At 39.8% G+C, this 16,826-nt stretch overlaps 3 protein-coding genes across 3 annotated transcripts; 2 read left to right on the plus strand and 1 right to left on the minus strand.

Moving 5' to 3' along the window:
- The first annotated feature begins 686 nt into the window (after window positions 1-686).
- On the plus strand, window positions 687-2,640 carry LOC107048494 (ataxin-3). Its single transcript, XM_015271675.1, has 5 exons — window positions 687-892; window positions 1,001-1,165; window positions 1,332-1,468; window positions 1,597-1,751; window positions 1,825-2,640. Exons 1-5 carry the CDS (start codon window positions 869-871, stop codon window positions 2,433-2,435), a joined length of 1,092 nt encoding a protein of 363 aa, XP_015127161.1. The 5' UTR covers window positions 687-868; the 3' UTR covers window positions 2,436-2,640.
- A 2,078-nt stretch (window positions 2,641-4,718) lies between these two features.
- LOC107048524 (negative elongation factor E) lies at window positions 4,719-8,657 on the plus strand. The gene is made up of 3 exons (XM_015271728.2): window positions 4,719-4,953; window positions 5,023-5,519; window positions 8,247-8,657. The coding sequence occupies exons 1-3, from the start codon at window positions 4,873-4,875 to the stop codon at window positions 8,488-8,490; spliced, it is 822 nt and encodes a 273-aa protein (XP_015127214.1). The 5' UTR covers window positions 4,719-4,872; the 3' UTR covers window positions 8,491-8,657.
- LOC107048522 (titin) lies at window positions 8,500-16,594 on the minus strand. The gene is made up of 3 exons (XM_015271724.2): window positions 15,955-16,594; window positions 15,033-15,396; window positions 8,500-12,839 (listed from the first exon to the last, which is right to left on the minus strand). Exons 1-3 carry the CDS (start codon window positions 16,128-16,130, stop codon window positions 8,766-8,768), a joined length of 4,614 nt encoding a protein of 1,537 aa, XP_015127210.1. The 5' UTR covers window positions 16,131-16,594; the 3' UTR covers window positions 8,500-8,765.
- Window positions 16,595-16,826: the final 232 nt, after the last annotated feature.

Consider the following 16,826-nt stretch of genomic DNA (forward strand, 5'->3'; position numbering starts at 1 on the left):
AAAAAACATTCATATCTTGTCTGACATCTTAGCTACAAACTCGGGTTTTCAATTGAAAACCCGAGTTGAAGACCCGAGTTTATAGCAGTGATGTCAGATAAGATACGAATGTTTTTTTGAGCTCAAACGAAAGAGCGGGTCGAGAAATGACGTACTAGGGCCTCTAAACAAGATAAATGTCTCTAAAGATGATGTCTGTTTTCAATTGAAAACCCGAGTTGAAGACCCGAGTTTATAGCAGTGATGTCAGATAAGATACGAATGTTTTTTTGAGCTCAAAGGAAAGAGCGGGTCGAGAAATGACGTACTAGGGCCTCTAAACAAGATAAATGTCTCTAAAGATGATGTCTGTTTTCAATTGAAAAGCAGAGTTGTGACATCATTGTCTAGGAGGACAATGGGGTCTAGGAGTATGTATAGAACATTGGGATCTAGGAGTCTCCCCCTCAGCACGTCCAGCCGTCAGATTCGACCGTGGCGCCATCCCTCCGTTGGGGTCGTACTAATTCTGACTTGGGGTCACCGAAACCCCAAGATCTGAGCCTCTACTTTAGTCTATCCTCTTTGGATGGAGCGTCCACATCGGAGTTCTATTCTAATGAATTTCGCCCACGTTACCATCTGAAATGATGTCAATCAACACTATATAGAAGTTGATGAATCAGTCACTACGCGTCGCCCCTGACGCTGTTGAGATCCCCCGAGTGCACCCCACATTCTCACGACGTCTGCACTCCCAGTTGCAACGTACAAATATTTTTGTGAATGACGTTTAGTCGCTGGTGAATGTATTTTTGTGGTTATTATTCAATGTAATTACTCCAAATTATTTTATTCGTAAGCGGGACACAAGAGCAATTGTCACATAATGGAGGAGATATTTCATGAAAAGGTAAACACGCAAAATAACATTTGTTGAGAAATATTTGCGTATTACTTTGAGCTAATTTCTCTGAGGCAAGAGGACATAAATTTGTAATTTTCTTAATCATCCTTTCAGCAAGAGGGATATCTGTGTGGCCAACATTGCTTGAATTCCCTTCTTCAAGGGTCATATTTCAATGCTGTAGACCTGGGGTGTCTTGCCAGGCAGCTGGATGACGAGGAGGAAGCGAGAATGGCTGAAGCTGGTATAGACAGTGAAGATTATAAAAGATTCAGAGAAGTAACTATGTATTGAAAAACTTATTTATGCATTAACTCATGCTTGGAGGTGATTGGCTCACTTACCTCACTGAATCATTCATTTTTCTCATTCGGTATATCATCCAACAGTTGTAAAAATAATTGCCTCATGAATATGACTGACAATATTTTGATTTTATTTTTAGCAACCTTCTGGCAATGTGGACGACAGTGGATATTTTTCAGTTCAAGTGATAAGTAGTGCCCTCAAAGTTTGGGGACTGGAGTTAGTACCATACAACAGCAGAGAGCCCATAGCTATTATCGCACAGAATGATCCTACGTAGGTGTTTGATCATTGACTATCATGAACTATTAATAAAATTCCTCACGTTAATTCTTCACGATCATATTTACAAAGTTTTACGTCAGAATGCAGCTATTTTTATTTCCTTTATTCGTTATTTTTAGACAAATGCAGGCATATATATGCAACTACAAGGGCCACTGGTTTACCATTCGTAAAATTGGAAATCAGTGGTTTAATCTCAACTCGATATTAAGTGGTCCTCAGCTTCTATCTAACACCTACTTGGCAATGTATTTTGCACAATTGTTACAAGAGGGTGAGTGTGTTTACATTCTCTCACAACACAGATTGTTGCCATTATATATTTAATTTGCTTGTTATCTCTACAGGATACTCAATATTTATCGTCATTGGACAATTGCCAGAGTGTAAGGCTGACGAGATACTACTGAAGAATCCAGTAAAAATTACCCAAAAATCCGGAAAAACAAGTACTGATGAGACTAAAGTATTTGAGTCCACGGGTCATAGATTGGGGACGATGGAAGAGGACGAGGAGGCGAAAATACGAGAGGCTGTGGCAGGATTGGAGGCAGTTAGAGTACCATCGAGTTCAAGTGCAGTTGGAAGCACAGTTAAACCATTAGGCAAGCCACGAGAGAGGATAATACCAATTGAGATTGAGGGGGATGAGAAGGACGAGAATGATGACGAAGATCTGCAGAGAGCACTGCAGCTCAGTCTTCAGGATGTTAATGAGACGACAGACAAACCCCTTAAACTACGACTCGATTTAGATTCAAACAAATCCGAGAGGTTCTATGAAACGATAGAGGAGGAGTCTGACGATGATGACGAGTTAAGAAGGGCCCTTCAGTTGAGCCTCGAGTGCGTTACAGCACCACCCACTCCAGACCCTGAGGATGTGCGCTGGAAACGCCTGAGATACCTGGGAATTCATCAGCCCAACAACGAGCCCTCGACTCAGTTAAATACTTAACAGTGAGACGATAGCTGGTGGTTACATTTTCTCTTGAATTTTATTCTTTTTATATCTCATCCTTGAATCAACTTTTAAAAACCACTATCGTGATTATCTTTGATTCCAATGGAATTGTAGAAAAGATTATGAATATTTTTTTGATTGAAAACTCTATAATCGTGTGTTTGAAATAAATTTCTATATTCATTTTAATGATTAATAAGGTTGTGTACTTTGTTTTAATACTGGGAGATTGAGCAATGCGCATGAATAAAATGTTTTTGTTTCGTAATGTGTGGGGTTCTATTTATTGAGACTTGAATTTGGTTCTGAAACGCACGGTATGCATCAGGAGAGCAGGAGACGTGAAGAGGTAAATTCACGCAGAAACTCGATTGACGATCCAACTCACTTCCCGTCACTTTATGGGCTCCTGATATGCCTGAAGATATTCTGGTTCGAAATATTGTCTCTGGACGTCCATATCCCGTCCTCTCGAGTCGAAAACAACCACCGTTTTGGACTCATCACCAGATATTCAGTAGCAACGACGAGGTAACTCCTAATTCTATCGCGGAGAATTTTGTTGCAGTGAAGTATGGTTTCATCATAAAGAGGAAAATATTTAAACTCTCAATTGCATTTTTCCAGAATTTTCATAATAAAAAGATGTATCATGGAGGTAGGCGCGCCTAGCGATCGTAAAAGACGATCCATTATACGCACTTTATAGATATCTACTTCTGGCTTCATGTTACCTTGATACATTCGGAGATTTTTCTGGTCCGAAATGCTGTCATTGGCATTTTCAGTAGTCGAGACGAACATTCGGGCTCGAAAAATCGTAGGAGGTAACAGGGTAGCATGATAGTTGGGCGTAAATCTGGTGTTTACGGAGAGGAAAGTTCGAAAATGCTCGATTAGATTCTCTCAATGTTTGGAACGAACATTTGGGCTTGAAAAATCGCCTCATGTAGCAGGAACTCATAATGATGCAGGTGGTGAATTGCTTGCTGTCACCAAAAACCTCAGAATATTTGAGTCTAAATATTTGGTCTCGAAAAATCGCAGAAAGTAACAGGAGCACAGGAGTAGTACAGAGTTGGTATGGAATTTGTAGGGTACCTCAAGGCAGTTTCCATCAGTGTTGGGAATTCGCCTTGAGTTGGACACGAGATGGCGCTGAGATTCAAATTTCTATGTTTAAATTATAGTGTAGGAGTGCAACGAGTTTGTGCGAAATATCTCGGAATTGAGGCATGTAGAATTTTAACAGAATGCTTTTGTTAAGGATATTCCACAATGAACGCAACGTTGATTCAACACAATGTTTACAATTGTCAAAATAATCGAAAAACAATTGAATATTTTTAACAGTTCCACGCGTTGCGTTCATTGTGGAATCTCCTTTATAGGTCTTATTTTGTGTCGCAGAAAGTTATGAAATAGTATATTTCGTAACGAGTGCAAAAAAGTGTTTTTTAGCTCGTGGGATTATATCACTCGCCTTCGGCTCGTGATATAAACCTCCCACTCGCCAAAAAACACTTTTTCACGAGTTACGAACAATATTTTTCATCACAATGTGACGGAAATGGGACTTTTAGGCACGCGGAGCGTGCGTGTTATTGGATTGAGATTCATCATGCATTGAAGATCTATTATATACGTCTAAAAATGAATAATTAATAGCCAAATTCGTATAGGAGTAGCAACTGGAGGACAGGAACGAAAAAGGACAGAGAGGGTTCCTCCAACATGGATAGCAGAACCCTTTGACTTAATCTGGTTCTCCTAAATAAATCAAAAGGCTGTATCATTTAACCCTGTCTCGTCCCATCTCGCTTGATTAAGAGAAAAAAAAGAAAAATTCTTTGCTTTTCACTTCTGTATTTTTAATGAAACATCGGAACGGTCATTTTTCGCGACGGTCGCAAGGATAGTATCTCGCAAGGGTCATGCCTCGCGAGGGTCAAACGGCCCAAGAGTGATAACTCGCAAGGGTCAAACGATTACCAAAGTCAAGTCACAGAAGTAGGGAGGATAATCACATGTGTCGAATGATAAAAAATTTAGCGGAATAATCAGAAGGCTCTTCTATTTGACCGCAGAGAAGGAAAGTGGATTAGCTTTAGAAAAAAGTTTCCAAATTTTAGAAACCGTGGCTTTTAACCTTTAGTTTTCTAAAATCTAGACACCTTTTTCTATAAGAAAGAGAGATCCGTCGACTAACGACACCTTCAGCCTCTAACCGAACAAGCCTCGGTGGTTCCCCCCTCGCGCTACTATTTCCGAACGGCTCCGAACGGAGGACTAGTGGGCCGAACGACACGAGAGATCATGCTGTGAAATATTTCAGTTTGTTTTGCTTGGTGTTGCTGTCCTAACGAAAACATGACTTAACCTTTATTAATATTATTTTTTCTAAATGAAATCTATACATAGGCATTGAAAAATGGTTTACTTACATTTTCCATCGAATTTGACAGAGGAAGAGTTGATGCTGCAGGCAAAATACAACAAATTGAAGAGAAAAGTGAGTGAAAAATAAAAAATGAGGTTATATTTACCAACATATACAATAACAAACTCTATTTTTTATCAGAAAAAAGCCCTCCAAGACTTAAAAACTCCTAAACCAGAGCCGGAACGAATGCCCCAGGCTCCAAAACGTCCAACAGAAGCCAGAGATGCTCGTGAGGTGGCAAAAAAACTGATAAAATCAGGTGTGATCACCGCGCCTAAGACTCCAAAACGACCAGAGCAGTCGTTCAAGCGTCCTCGAGGTTTAGAACGAAAACTAAACAGCACAGAGAAAACTGTTTGTTCATACCAACCTTTCTCAGCAACACAATCAGAGGAGGAGGAGGCCGAGGCAGCCGCTAGACCTCGTGTCAAGGACCTGTATGACAGTTTTGTAAGTGCCCAGAGCACTGAGGAAAATCCACCAGCTGTTAGACCAACCCCAGCTAAAATTGAACATAAACCGAGGACTGGTAACACAATATTTGTCTGCGGATATAAGATATCTGAAGATTTCTTGAAGAAACACTTCAGTTCATTTGGAAATATTATCAATATCACGATGGAAGCTGAGAAGAAGTGAGTAAAAAATCTTTGACTTATCTTAATGATCAAAACTTCAATTAAATGATAAAGAGATATAGATTAAAAATTCATATTCAGATTTTTTGGATATACTAAAACAGGGCGCAAGCCTATTGTTTTACGTGGGTGCCAGAATAGTAAAACCTTCTGCCGTTTCTCACTTTCATTAATCTTTATCTCAATAATAATGCAGGCAAAAAGCATAGTTTTAACAAAATTTTTCCCAATAAAAATTTGATTGTTGAATAACTTATTCGTAATCGTCGTAATCCTTTTCATTTTCTTCTTCGTTTCTCTATTGCTTTTTGCGTTCTTTTTTATTTTTAGGGATGTATTATGTACTATATACATATATGCTATCCTGTATATATTTTTTACAGAACTATATTAACTTTTTAACAGTTGGAAAAAAATTAAGGAATAAAAAAATATATATTCATATAGTATATATAGCATGTATTATATACCATATATAGTATATATTATATAATATATACATATATACTATCTTATATATGTATTGTTTTATTACAGTAAGAAATGAATTTCTCTTTTTTAATAATTAATGTAAACAAAAGATTACAGTACATAAAAAAGTATACATTGACATCATATTACATTACTTGATAAGCGGAATAGAGGCTTCAAAAATCGTTACACTGGATTTTTTTAAAGTGCAATTTCGCAAATGAAGGGGTTTGAGAAATTTATGGAGAAACTCCCTCTAGCTTATTCATTTTTATACAAAAAGTTTTTCAATGCATTGCCCAAAAGATCTGCGTTCCACAACTATTTTTGAATCAATAGTGTAATTGTTTGAAACTCATCATGTATAAGTCATTTCATAAATTTTTCCGGAGTAAATGAATAAACCTGAATTCTTAAACCTCTTCTTTCTAGAGGTACTCACTGAATGATACATAAGTATTTATTTGGAAGATATTTTTTTTGCGTTTAAAGGTTTCCATAAAAGCAATGTTCCTCATTGACATTTTTCCCTGAAAAGTTTCTTCATAGAATAATTTGAATCTCTTCACTCCGAATATATCTGCGAAATTATGTGAGGTAGGAAACTTGTCATTCTCTGACCCCCACCTACTCCAAAATAAATATCTCCAGATTTTTTTTCCAAATTTTTCCACAACTTGTACAAGAGATATGATTTTATTTTCGTGCTCCCCCCCCCCATTTTTTCACATAACTCGCTTTTTAATCAACGGACGTGAATCTATCAAACACCAAAATTGTAAAATTTATTGTTCAATACAAGGAGAACAAGAACGAAAAAATGAAAAAACTTGAATTTTGTTGATTATTTTACGTTTTATTCACTTAATTTCTTTTTCGACAGTTTTCACAAATAAAACAAGTATTTTGAGTCACATTAGAAGTTGGGCAACTTCCTGGATCTATTTCATTTTCAATTTCTTCCGTCACAATTTACTAATTCCCTTCGGAAATTTCTAGCAAGATATCAGGTGACGTTGAGTATACTTATAAAAATGATTTATTGAATTATTTTACATATTTTGCAGGTGTACAATCAATATCATGTGAAGAGTTTCTAGAAATTTCCAACGAAAACTGGGAAATTCTGAACAAAAAAATTGAAAAGATAAATAGATCCACGACTTTGCCCAACTTTTAGCATGGCTAAAAAACCTCGTATTGATGGTGAGAATTGATAAAAAAGCAATGAAGAAAATAGAACGTAACGGAATTATTAAAATTCAAGTTTTTATTTTTTTTTGCTTAAAAATTTTTCATGGTAAACATTTTGTAACATTTAGTAAACATTTTCATGTAAAACGAAAAAATGAATTCTGAAATTAAATAATAATAATATAATAATAATGATATGAAAGCAATCTTGAAACTTGGAGACAAAATATTTGTTGATAAACTTCCCTCTATAAAAGATATTTTTATCCTGAAAAGGCCCTGTCTTGTATGAATGATGCGCCTCTTCAGCCAAATATTTCGTTGTTGTTAAAAGCAGAGCAATTATTCATCTTTGAGACTTTCAAATTCGAACCAAACAATTAAGGGATAGTGGGGCAAAATGAAACAGCCGAAAAACGACTATTTCATGCAATACAAGCAAAAAAATTTTTTTTTATCAACTTTTGTTTATTAACTTTTTTGATTATTGGGAGTACTGATGCGAACAATAATTTCCTATTCGTCTTATAATTCAATTGATTAGATTAGGCCGATTACACTTTTCTTTTTTCATTCGATTGAAATTCAGCCTCACATTTCCCGTTTTCCTCCCTCTGGGTCTCCCCCTGGGCCTCGCTCTGGACTTTGGATTTTGCTGTTTCATTTTCTGTTCAATTAATCCATTGACAAAATCTTCTCCCGTCAAAACTTCTCAATAATTTTCCATTCTACTGAATGGAAAATTATTATTCTCGTCCGTACTCCCAAGAATGAAAAGAAGTTGACAAACAATAGTTGATTAAAAAAAATATTTAATAAATTTTTTTTTCTTGAATTGCGTTATTTTTGGCCTGTTTCATTTTGCCCCACTCTTTCATATTTTTTTGGTAATTTTCTACTAACGATTATGCTGGCCCAAACAAGACTCGTTTTAAAACTGGTAGACTTTTTCTCTCAGTTTGCCAATTAACGTTTATAAGACAAAAAAATATCATGGCGCATCTCATGCTACTCTCCCAGTAATTCATTTTTTTTTCCAATGTCCTAATTAATTTGAAGCCGAGGTTTCGTGACATTCGACAAGCCTGATGCAGCAGAGCGGGCAATAAACGACATGGACGGCAGTATGGTGTCGTCAATCCAACTGAAAGTCTCCCTTGCTCGTCGTCAGCCAATTATTGACCCAATAAATGACACCACATCCAGCTCCATGTGGTCCTCGATAGCAGCGAATTACTCTCAAAAATCAGCCCACAAAGACCGAAGGGATATGAAGGTTTACGAGGAGGATCTTTTCCAGTGAAAGACAAAATTAGTTGACTATTCTCTTGTTCATTTGTTTGTAATCAATGAATACTTCATGTATTAAAGCATATAAGTAACAATTATTCATAGACTCAACAATTGTAGAAATATATGTGAAATATAATATTAATTATGTTATAGGATTATTATACAAAGTCACTTGTATAGTCATGTCTCGAGTTTTTAATACCAAAAAAAGAAAAGAAATTAAATTACGTTTTGATAGTTCAGGGTCACCTGGAATTGAAAATAAAAATGTTTCATGTTTAACCCCTACAACCGAGGTGGATTGAAGTAATCCCAGTGATGATGGTGATTAATAGTTCTAGGAGCAGCAAAACAAACAATGAGAAGCCCAGCAATGATCAGTAGAAGAGCACAGAGTGTCAGTTCAACCTCTCTGATCTTTGCCTCGGTCTCTTCCTGACTAACTCTGGAAACAACGTAACTCACAAAGTGACGCATTGCACGTTTGCCAGCTAGTCTCAATGCTCGTAATAACTGCTGGGTCATATCAATAACGCCTGGTTCATCGTTGCCAGAGTTAGGGGCTGGTTGGGGAGTTTGAACTTGTGGTGAGGAGAGGGCAAAAAATTGAGGAGGTATTTGGGACGTCTGAAATGCGATAAACTGAGGTGGTATCGGCGATGAACGTTCTAGAGATTCTGGGGATTCTGGGGAAGTTTCTGCTGAGTATGATATTGTTGCACGTTGTGGCTTTGATTGGGACGTTTCAAATTTCTTGTGAGGTACCGTTGGTGCCTCTAGTGGGGCGGACGGCTCCACCGTGTCAGGAGTGACTGAAATGGCAGGGGGGAGCGATCGGACTGGAGATGCGGTTTCTCTGCTTATTAAGGCTCCTGTAGTGGTTGTTCTCATTGGAGAATCTGCCCTGGATGTTGATTTTGATGATGTTGGTGACACGTCTTTGGTAGACTCCACTTGGTGGTGAATCTCTCGAATAGGCACTTGCTCAGATCCCTGACTTGAGTACAATGCACGAGTTTCCATCGACTTCGATAAAGGTTCTAATTGCAATTGATGGCGCTTTGGAGACCCAGCCCTGGATTCCTTGACTTCGATGATTGTTGATTCAGTCTTGGAGTCACTTGGGGAATCCTCAGACACTATGAAAGGGGTTCCAGGGGAAGATTGAGGTTGAGAAGCTGCTACAGCCTCCAATTGATTTCTAATTGCTACCAGTTCTCTCAATAATGAGGGATTAATCACAGGCTCATCGTCCTCAGCACAAGTAATCTCCGATGCTGACACCACAATAGCATCTAATTCAGATACTGCTATTTTATGGGCCTCCAATGTTGAAACACTCAGTTTATCCACTCGTAAATCCCCAACTTCCAGATTCGCTATTTTAAATGTCTCACTGGTTAGTAAAGCCGTTAATCTCTCCTCCAACTCCTCAATTGCGGTTATTCTTGGGTCGTGGGTGTCGTCCCCTCGTACTGAGAGACTTTGACTTCTAGTTCTCGGTGGTCGTTGTGGTGGAACATCTGGAAATTCTGAAGATATTTTCTGAGATGGAAGAGGTGGTACATCAGGAACATCGAAATCTCTCTCGGGGGTATCATCTCTTCGTTTTCTTGCTAATTCTGGTTCGGATCTTGTTGATGTTCCTCTCAAAACATCGTGATCTAGACTAGGTATTTCTTCGTGGGAAATCGCTGTAATTTGAAACGGACGGGGAGTGGGGATTCGTTCAGTGGACACCAGGATCTGCGATCCTGTTAATGAAGGAGTGATGACAGCTCTAGCCTGTATGATTTCTTCCTCAATGACCATGTCATCTGGTAGGGGATCAGTCTGTGTGGAAGAGGCGTAAGTCGGCAAGTCTTGTTCTTCATCTCGTCGTTCCTGTGCTTTATCTTTCCCTTTCGTACGGATAGGTCTAGGAGGAGCAGGTAAGGGTCTTCCTGCCATCTTCATCATCACCTGGCCACTCATGAGCTCCCGGAGGTGTTCGCCATCAATGTCTTCTAATCCATTTCCCTCTTCTGGATCAATCTCATCGTAAGGTGTCACTCGATCCTCCTCTGGGCGATCATAAGACCTTGGACGGAGTGTACTGTAGGCCCTTTGAGGTCTCAAGGGCCCTGAAGATCGTCTCGGAGTTGTTGCGAATTTATCTCGACGTCTTCTAGGGGGTGCAGGTCTCGGAGGCTTCTCTTTCTTGTCAATAACTGCGTAACCAGGGAAATTTCCTCGAGAGTCGGTGTCGTTGTCTCTCGAAACTCTTTCATTATCCTCTTCTTCGTCATCTATATATGCTACATCTAAAGATTCAGCTCCTCGTGAAATTACATCATCATCCTGGAATATTGAGGTTCCTCTTGATCTTGAACGTCTCTTCGGTGGGATAGGGACGTGCTCCACTTCAAGTTCTAGGTCTAGTTCTGCTTGCGGTTCAATGTAATCATCTTCTACTTGAGTAATTATGTTCACTGTTTCTCTACTAGGCATTCGTGCGGGTTTCACTGGAGGTTCAGACTGTGGTCGTGTGATTTCAGTTCTCCAGGAGTCCAGTTCTGGTGTATGATGTCCATTGCACGATTCTATCCCATTTATTTGCTGTTTCACTTCTCGGGCACGGCGTTTACGTCTCTGAGGAACTGGCGGGGGAGACACTTCGGGGGAAATCTCGAGAATTGGCTCGGAAGGGACTAGAGAAGAACTTCTCAAAGAAGATCTGGATTTTCTTCGCAGAGGTTTGACCACAATAATGTCATCGAGAGGCTCGACATGACTCAGGTCCATTGGTGCTGATTCTGCATGGTAGACGATGCGATGATGAGAACCCGAGAGACTGTCAGAGTTGTCTATGATATTTGATCCATAATCTGATTCTTCACTTCTTCGTAAGATCCGTTTGGGTCTGTTGGGGGGAATATTTTCGATGGATTCTAAAGACTCTTCCTTTCGTTGCCGAAGATTTCTCTTGCGCGCAGGGCGTCGAGGAGGCGGCTGAGGCGGCGATTCGAGGACAATTATCTCATCCGCTAATGCATTTCCTGGCGCTCTCAAAGCCTCTCGTATCTCCGAGGTCAAGTACTTTGCCACTGTCATGTCGTCCTGGCTAATTCCTTTGACCCTCACGAAAATTTCATCTGAGTCTATCTCCTCAATGACACCTCGACGTCTTCTTTCGTAGGAACTTCCGCTTGATGCCTGTTGTTCTCGATCAGATGGCGCGGATTCATCCTCCGGTTCAGTTGAGTAACGATCCTCTTCCTCCGGTTCTCGATCATCCATTCCTACTCCCCCCTCATTCTCTGAATCTCTTCCTTCCGAGGATGGGAGTCGTTTCTTGCGGATATCTTGAGGATCAACAGCTCCAAAGGAAACTCTGTAAACTTCTCGTTGCAGTTCCTCTCTTTCCAAACGAGCAACGTCTTGATCGCCGTACATTCTTGGATCAATTTGTGGGGGTTCTGGCTCGTAGGATTCCTCTGAATCGCGGTGAATTATCTTGGATAATTTGGGGATGGTCGTCTCCTCGATTATCTCCGGTTTTGAACCTTGTAGATCATATGGGAGTCCTTCGTCTTGGATGCTAGCTCGATGTTCGTCAATCCACGCAATTGGTTCGGAGTCTTCTACAGATTCCTGCCCACGTAAGGAGAGTCTGGGCTTCTCCAAGTTAGGATGCTTCCAAGGTTTCTCTATCTCCTGTTCATCTTTGAGTTTAATGTCCGTGAATCGAGCAGTCCATCGACTTCCAAGTGATGTCTTGGACTTTTTTACTCTTGGTAAGGTCGTGCTCTCAGATGACTGTGCTCTGGAATCCTTAGGCGATGATGTGGCATACTCGCCGTGCTCCTTTGACTTGCGATCGAAGAGTCTTGGCACAGTGGAGAAGTCAAAAATATTTCTTCTTGACCCTGCAGTAGATTCACTCGAGTGCTGTCTCTGTTGCTCCCCAAGGCTTGGGGTTTTACGTCTACCCGGTAGATTGGGCAAGTGAAAGCTCGATCTGCTCGGTAGTTTTGGGAAGTTTGGGAATTTTGATTTATCTGGGAGGGAGAATTTCGGTCGGTCAGGCAGTGATGATCTTATTCGATCTATCCTACTGGGTTTATCTTTAGTTGATTCACGTTTACGTGAACCCTCTGGTGACTTTGATTTTTCGGATGATCTTGTTTTATCAGAGGATTTTGATCGCTCGGATGAGCGCACTTTGGGCGATTTTTTTCGTTCGATTGGAAAAGTAAAATGGGGTCGTTGAATGCCTTTTATACGGGAACGTAGTTTTCCGGCTTGAGAGCGCAAACGCTGGGGAAGACCACGGGCACCACGGCGCAGTGGTAATTCCTCCATTACCGATGAGTCCACCTAAAGAAAAATCCAAAGATATCAAACTCGAGCACAAATGATTGAACTAGGGTATTGAGGGGGGATACGTCGGTAAAATTTAAAAGTCTTCACTGGGTCTTCGGACCCATTGAACAGGTTGTGATATATAACGGAATATGGAAATAACTAGGGAAAATCGCGGACCCGATTGATTTTGCCCCATATAACCGCGAAAAAGTTCATTTTTTCCTGTTTTTACTTTCAAAATGCTGCTTGCGCCGTAGTTTTCATACGATTTTAGCTTTTTTTAAGTGTACGTTACACTCCAAAGAACACGTGTGAAAAAATTCAATAGAACAACTTACCGAATTCGCTAGAAAATTCTATTGGAATTCTCTAGAAATTCTAGGGAATTCTCATTAAAACTCTATTTGTTTTTTGCGCTGATTCTATGAGATATTTGATAGGAAAAGTCTATAGATTTCGATTTTTCTTGGAAATTTTCTATAAGAATACTTGGGCATGAATTTTTAAAGTTTTTTTCACCTGGATCCTGCAATGCAAAACAAAACAGAATATAGCGAAAAAAACTTGGAAAATCCGTGCCCAATTGTTTCAATAGAAAAAATCGCAAGAGAACAATTCAAACAGAAAAATCGAAATCTATTGACTATTTCCTATCAAATACCAAACAGAATCTGCGCAAACAACAAATGGAATTTTAACGAGAATTCCCTAGAATTTTAATAGAATCCTAATAGAATTTCTAGAGAATTTTCTTGCCAATTAGCTAAAGTTTTCTGTTGAATTTTTTAATGCGTGAATAAAATTTAGCATCCGTTTTCCTTCATTCACAATAGATCATGAATAAATGAATTTTGAATTTCATAAATTTTACTCTATTTTAGAGCCGCAAAAAATTTATGAAATTCAAAATTCATGATCTATTGCGAATAAACTAAAACGTATGCTTAACTTTATTCTTTGGAGTGTAACGAGCATTTAAAAAAAAAGTTAAAATCGTATGAAAAAATGAAGTTTTTCGTGATTATACGGGGCAAAATCGATTGAATCCGCGATTTTCCCTAGTTTTTCCCATACTTCGTCATATATCACAAACCGTTCAATCGTTCAGTGAAGACTTTCGAATTTCACCGACGTATCCCTTTAAACTCATTCCAATTGAGTTAAAGCTGAAAAAAATACGAGAACATGTTTACGTTGAGACAGTGAAGTCATCGTATTCGTAAATTTACACAGAAGATTTCTGCTGCTTTGCGACATATACGAGACAATATTTTTGGAGTCGACATAATTTTCAGATTTATTCCGGGAGTGTGTTATATGTGTCGCTTGTCGCAACAATGGCCCAGATAACATGATGGAAAAAGAAAAGTTTCTAGGTCTGATGAGCTCATCATTCAAATCGAAAACCGAATAAACAAGGGGAGTCTATAATTATGGTTGAAATAACCAGGTGACACGTGAGCTCTTACACTTGTGCGAATCTCAAGTGTGTTTTGAATAACTGACGTCAATTAAACTGTTTATCTACAATGTAATTTCAATATATCGCTCTCATCACGAGCATGAGCTGATTCGAGCACCTGACGCTGTCCGAAAATTCGAAAATTTTCATTTGCATTTTTCTCTGAGTTAGAATAAAGGAAAATACTTCTCGCTTTCTGAGATGATGGTAAGATAGTTGAATAACCACTTAGTGAAAACGAAAGAGAAATAAAACAATTTAAATGGCTTTGAGATGTCTTGAAAAACCTCAATTTTCGGCGAAAATTCTACTTTTCAGAACAATAATTAATGAGTTGAAAAATGCAAAAAAAATATTCCCATATTCTTTAGCTCACTGGAAGCAGCTCAGTGAAAAATAGTAATAAGGTGCGAATAATTTCCTGACATAATGAAGATTTGAAAGTCTACTAGCGCTTTCACGTGTATATGACCACACGAAAGATGCGAAGCTGTGCGCGATGCTAAAAAGCATTTCTAAAATCTGAAAAAATTTATATAACTTCATGCTTTAACGTTCCATCGGCTGATGAGATTGCACAAGTAGAATGTGGAATTTTGCTACCATGGGTGTACCTAATCTACATCCATGTAAAATTTTTTGATACATATCTCCTTCTGTTCAATATTTAATCGACTCTTCAACTCTTCCAAGAATTTAAAATTGCACAAACAATGAGGAAAAATAGTAATAAATGAACTCACCTGACTGGTATTGACTTCGCCATCAGTCCTGGATTCGGTGCCGGGTGTAGCAGTATTCAGGAATCGCTCTTCAAGTCGATCCTGCAGTTGCTGTGCAGTTTCATGCTCCAGGTCGTCTGACGTATCACCACTCCCGAGCTCTCTAGCTTCCATGGCGTTGTCCTCAATCTGTCCATCGAGGGGAAGTACCACATCGTCATCATCAAGGACCGGACCAGGAGTGAATCGGCCTTTCACGTCAATGCTATCATCGCTGTCGGCGACGGGCACGACGTCCGTGTCGATGATCCTCACAACTGGCGCCGTAGCCGGGGCCATTGTCCTCGGTGCCCACGCGGCGCCAACCGGCTCATACTCATGATCACTGTACACAGAAGTCATATTTTCCCTATAATAAAGGGTGCCCAATGATTTACATCCACTTTCCCCCAATACTATTTGCAAAATTCAACTTCCACTTTGTGCTCAAATTTTCGGTCGACTTTGAATGACTTTGTATACATGATTTGTATACACGTTCGAAGTACCAAAAGTGATAAACCTCGGGAGGGTGAAAGACATTCGCGTCGTAGTCAGTCAGTCAGCGAAGACTGGACGCGGAAACCGGGAGAGGCTGACCGGTCCCGCGCATCTATCTATAGCCACCCGGGCGAACCTTAAATAGCTACGTTTGCTTTTACCGTGTTGCCGACTGTGACCAATGTGTAACCCAAACTACCCAGACAAACACACAAATTACGAAATCATTGCCAGTCAGCGTCATTAAAATTTTGTTTCCCCATGCTTTTAAATAGACGGCAGAGTTCCAGTTGAGTGTATACTCTGTCTCCAGCTATCCTATCTTGACCTATCCACCTTGAGATAAATGGCGCAGTCTGAGTCGAGTATTTAACCCAGAGGACAGCAGGAAAAAAAAACTTACCAGGTACCAGACGTTGTCATTGGATTAGCATTTCTCGATGAGGGCCTCATCATCATGGCACGTCTTTCTGGTAGCAATGAGTCACTCTGGAAATACTGACAACCGCATCGCACTTCTCTGCCGTAGCTGGATGTTGATGAGGCTCGCGATCGGCCCTTGACGTCTTGCCCCTCCATAATATCTCCACTCCTTCCTATTTCTCAACAATCACCACCCCCATATTGCCTCCACTCTTCCAATTCCACTCAACCTCCGATAATGAAAACCGGAGTTTGAGTGCCCAAGAACAAAAAGGACCACGGTCAGCATCCACCAACTACTTCAGACGAGACACTCTACAATGCTAATCTCCCCTCATCACCATCCCCATCCTCCCGTCCCTCTAATCGCCACTTGGTTAACATACCTGTGCCAAACTTACACCTCTAAACTTGTTTCTTTTATCTCTAACTATTGAGCATACCCAGGATAAATTTAGAGTAGTTCAAGCCGATGTATCTGTGATTATATAAATAGATCGTTGAGATATTCCCCACTACCACCAGCATCACGTACTTGCTCTTTATATTTGCCTATAGGAATTTTGTTTTGCGCTCGCGCATTCAAACTGCAGGTCCCTCTTTTTCTACGTTTCAACCCAACCCCTTTGCCGCTCTCTCTCTCTCTACTCCTTCTATCTTGTGCAGCAGTAGGTGCATCTCTCTTGCTCAACGCCCGAAAATTCTCTCATCTCACCATTTGCGCTCGAATGTGCATCGACCGCGCTAGTTCGCAAGGCAAAGCACACCAGCCAATTCTTGTGACCATGCCAGACGACGAGCTCAAGCCAGACGCAATCATCTGAACCGCGAAACCAATTTTTTTGGGGTTGG

Source organism: Diachasma alloeum, unplaced genomic scaffold (assembly GCF_001412515.2).
Source record: "Diachasma alloeum isolate Michigan unplaced genomic scaffold, Dall2.0 Dall_scaffold_00194, whole genome shotgun sequence".
NCBI classification, from domain to species: Eukaryota; Metazoa; Arthropoda; class Insecta; order Hymenoptera; family Braconidae; genus Diachasma; species Diachasma alloeum.

What these genes read in the sequence shown, in the direction of transcription:
- LOC107048522 (XM_015271724.2), bottom strand. Translation starts at nt 16,130, where the DNA reads ATGGAGGGGCAAGACGTCAAGGGCCGATCGCGAGCCTCATCAACATCC. An exon ending in ATGACAACGTCTGGTACCTG is followed by an intron (nt 15,397 to 15,954) that starts GTAAGTTTTTTT and finishes TTCTGTGTACAG; the next exon opens with TGATCATGAGTATGAGCCGG. An exon ending in GCGAAGTCAATACCAGTCAG is followed by an intron (nt 12,840 to 15,032) that starts GTGAGTTCATTT and finishes ATTTTTCTTTAG; the next exon opens with GTGGACTCATCGGTAATGGA.
- LOC107048524 (XM_015271728.2), top strand. Translation starts at nt 4,873, where the DNA reads ATGGTTTACTTACATTTTCCATCGAATTTGACAGAGGAAGAGTTGATG. An exon ending in ACAACAAATTGAAGAGAAAA is followed by an intron (nt 4,954 to 5,022) that starts GTGAGTGAAAAA and finishes ATTTTTTATCAG; the next exon opens with AAAAAAGCCCTCCAAGACTT. An exon ending in ACGATGGAAGCTGAGAAGAA is followed by an intron (nt 5,520 to 8,246) that starts GTGAGTAAAAAA and finishes ATTAATTTGAAG; the next exon opens with CCGAGGTTTCGTGACATTCG.
- LOC107048494 (XM_015271675.1), top strand. Translation starts at nt 869, where the DNA reads ATGGAGGAGATATTTCATGAAAAG. An exon ending in ATTATAAAAGATTCAGAGAA is followed by an intron (nt 1,166 to 1,331) that starts GTAACTATGTAT and finishes TTTTATTTTTAG; the next exon opens with CAACCTTCTGGCAATGTGGA. An exon ending in ATCGCACAGAATGATCCTAC is followed by an intron (nt 1,469 to 1,596) that starts GTAGGTGTTTGA and finishes CGTTATTTTTAG; the next exon opens with ACAAATGCAGGCATATATAT.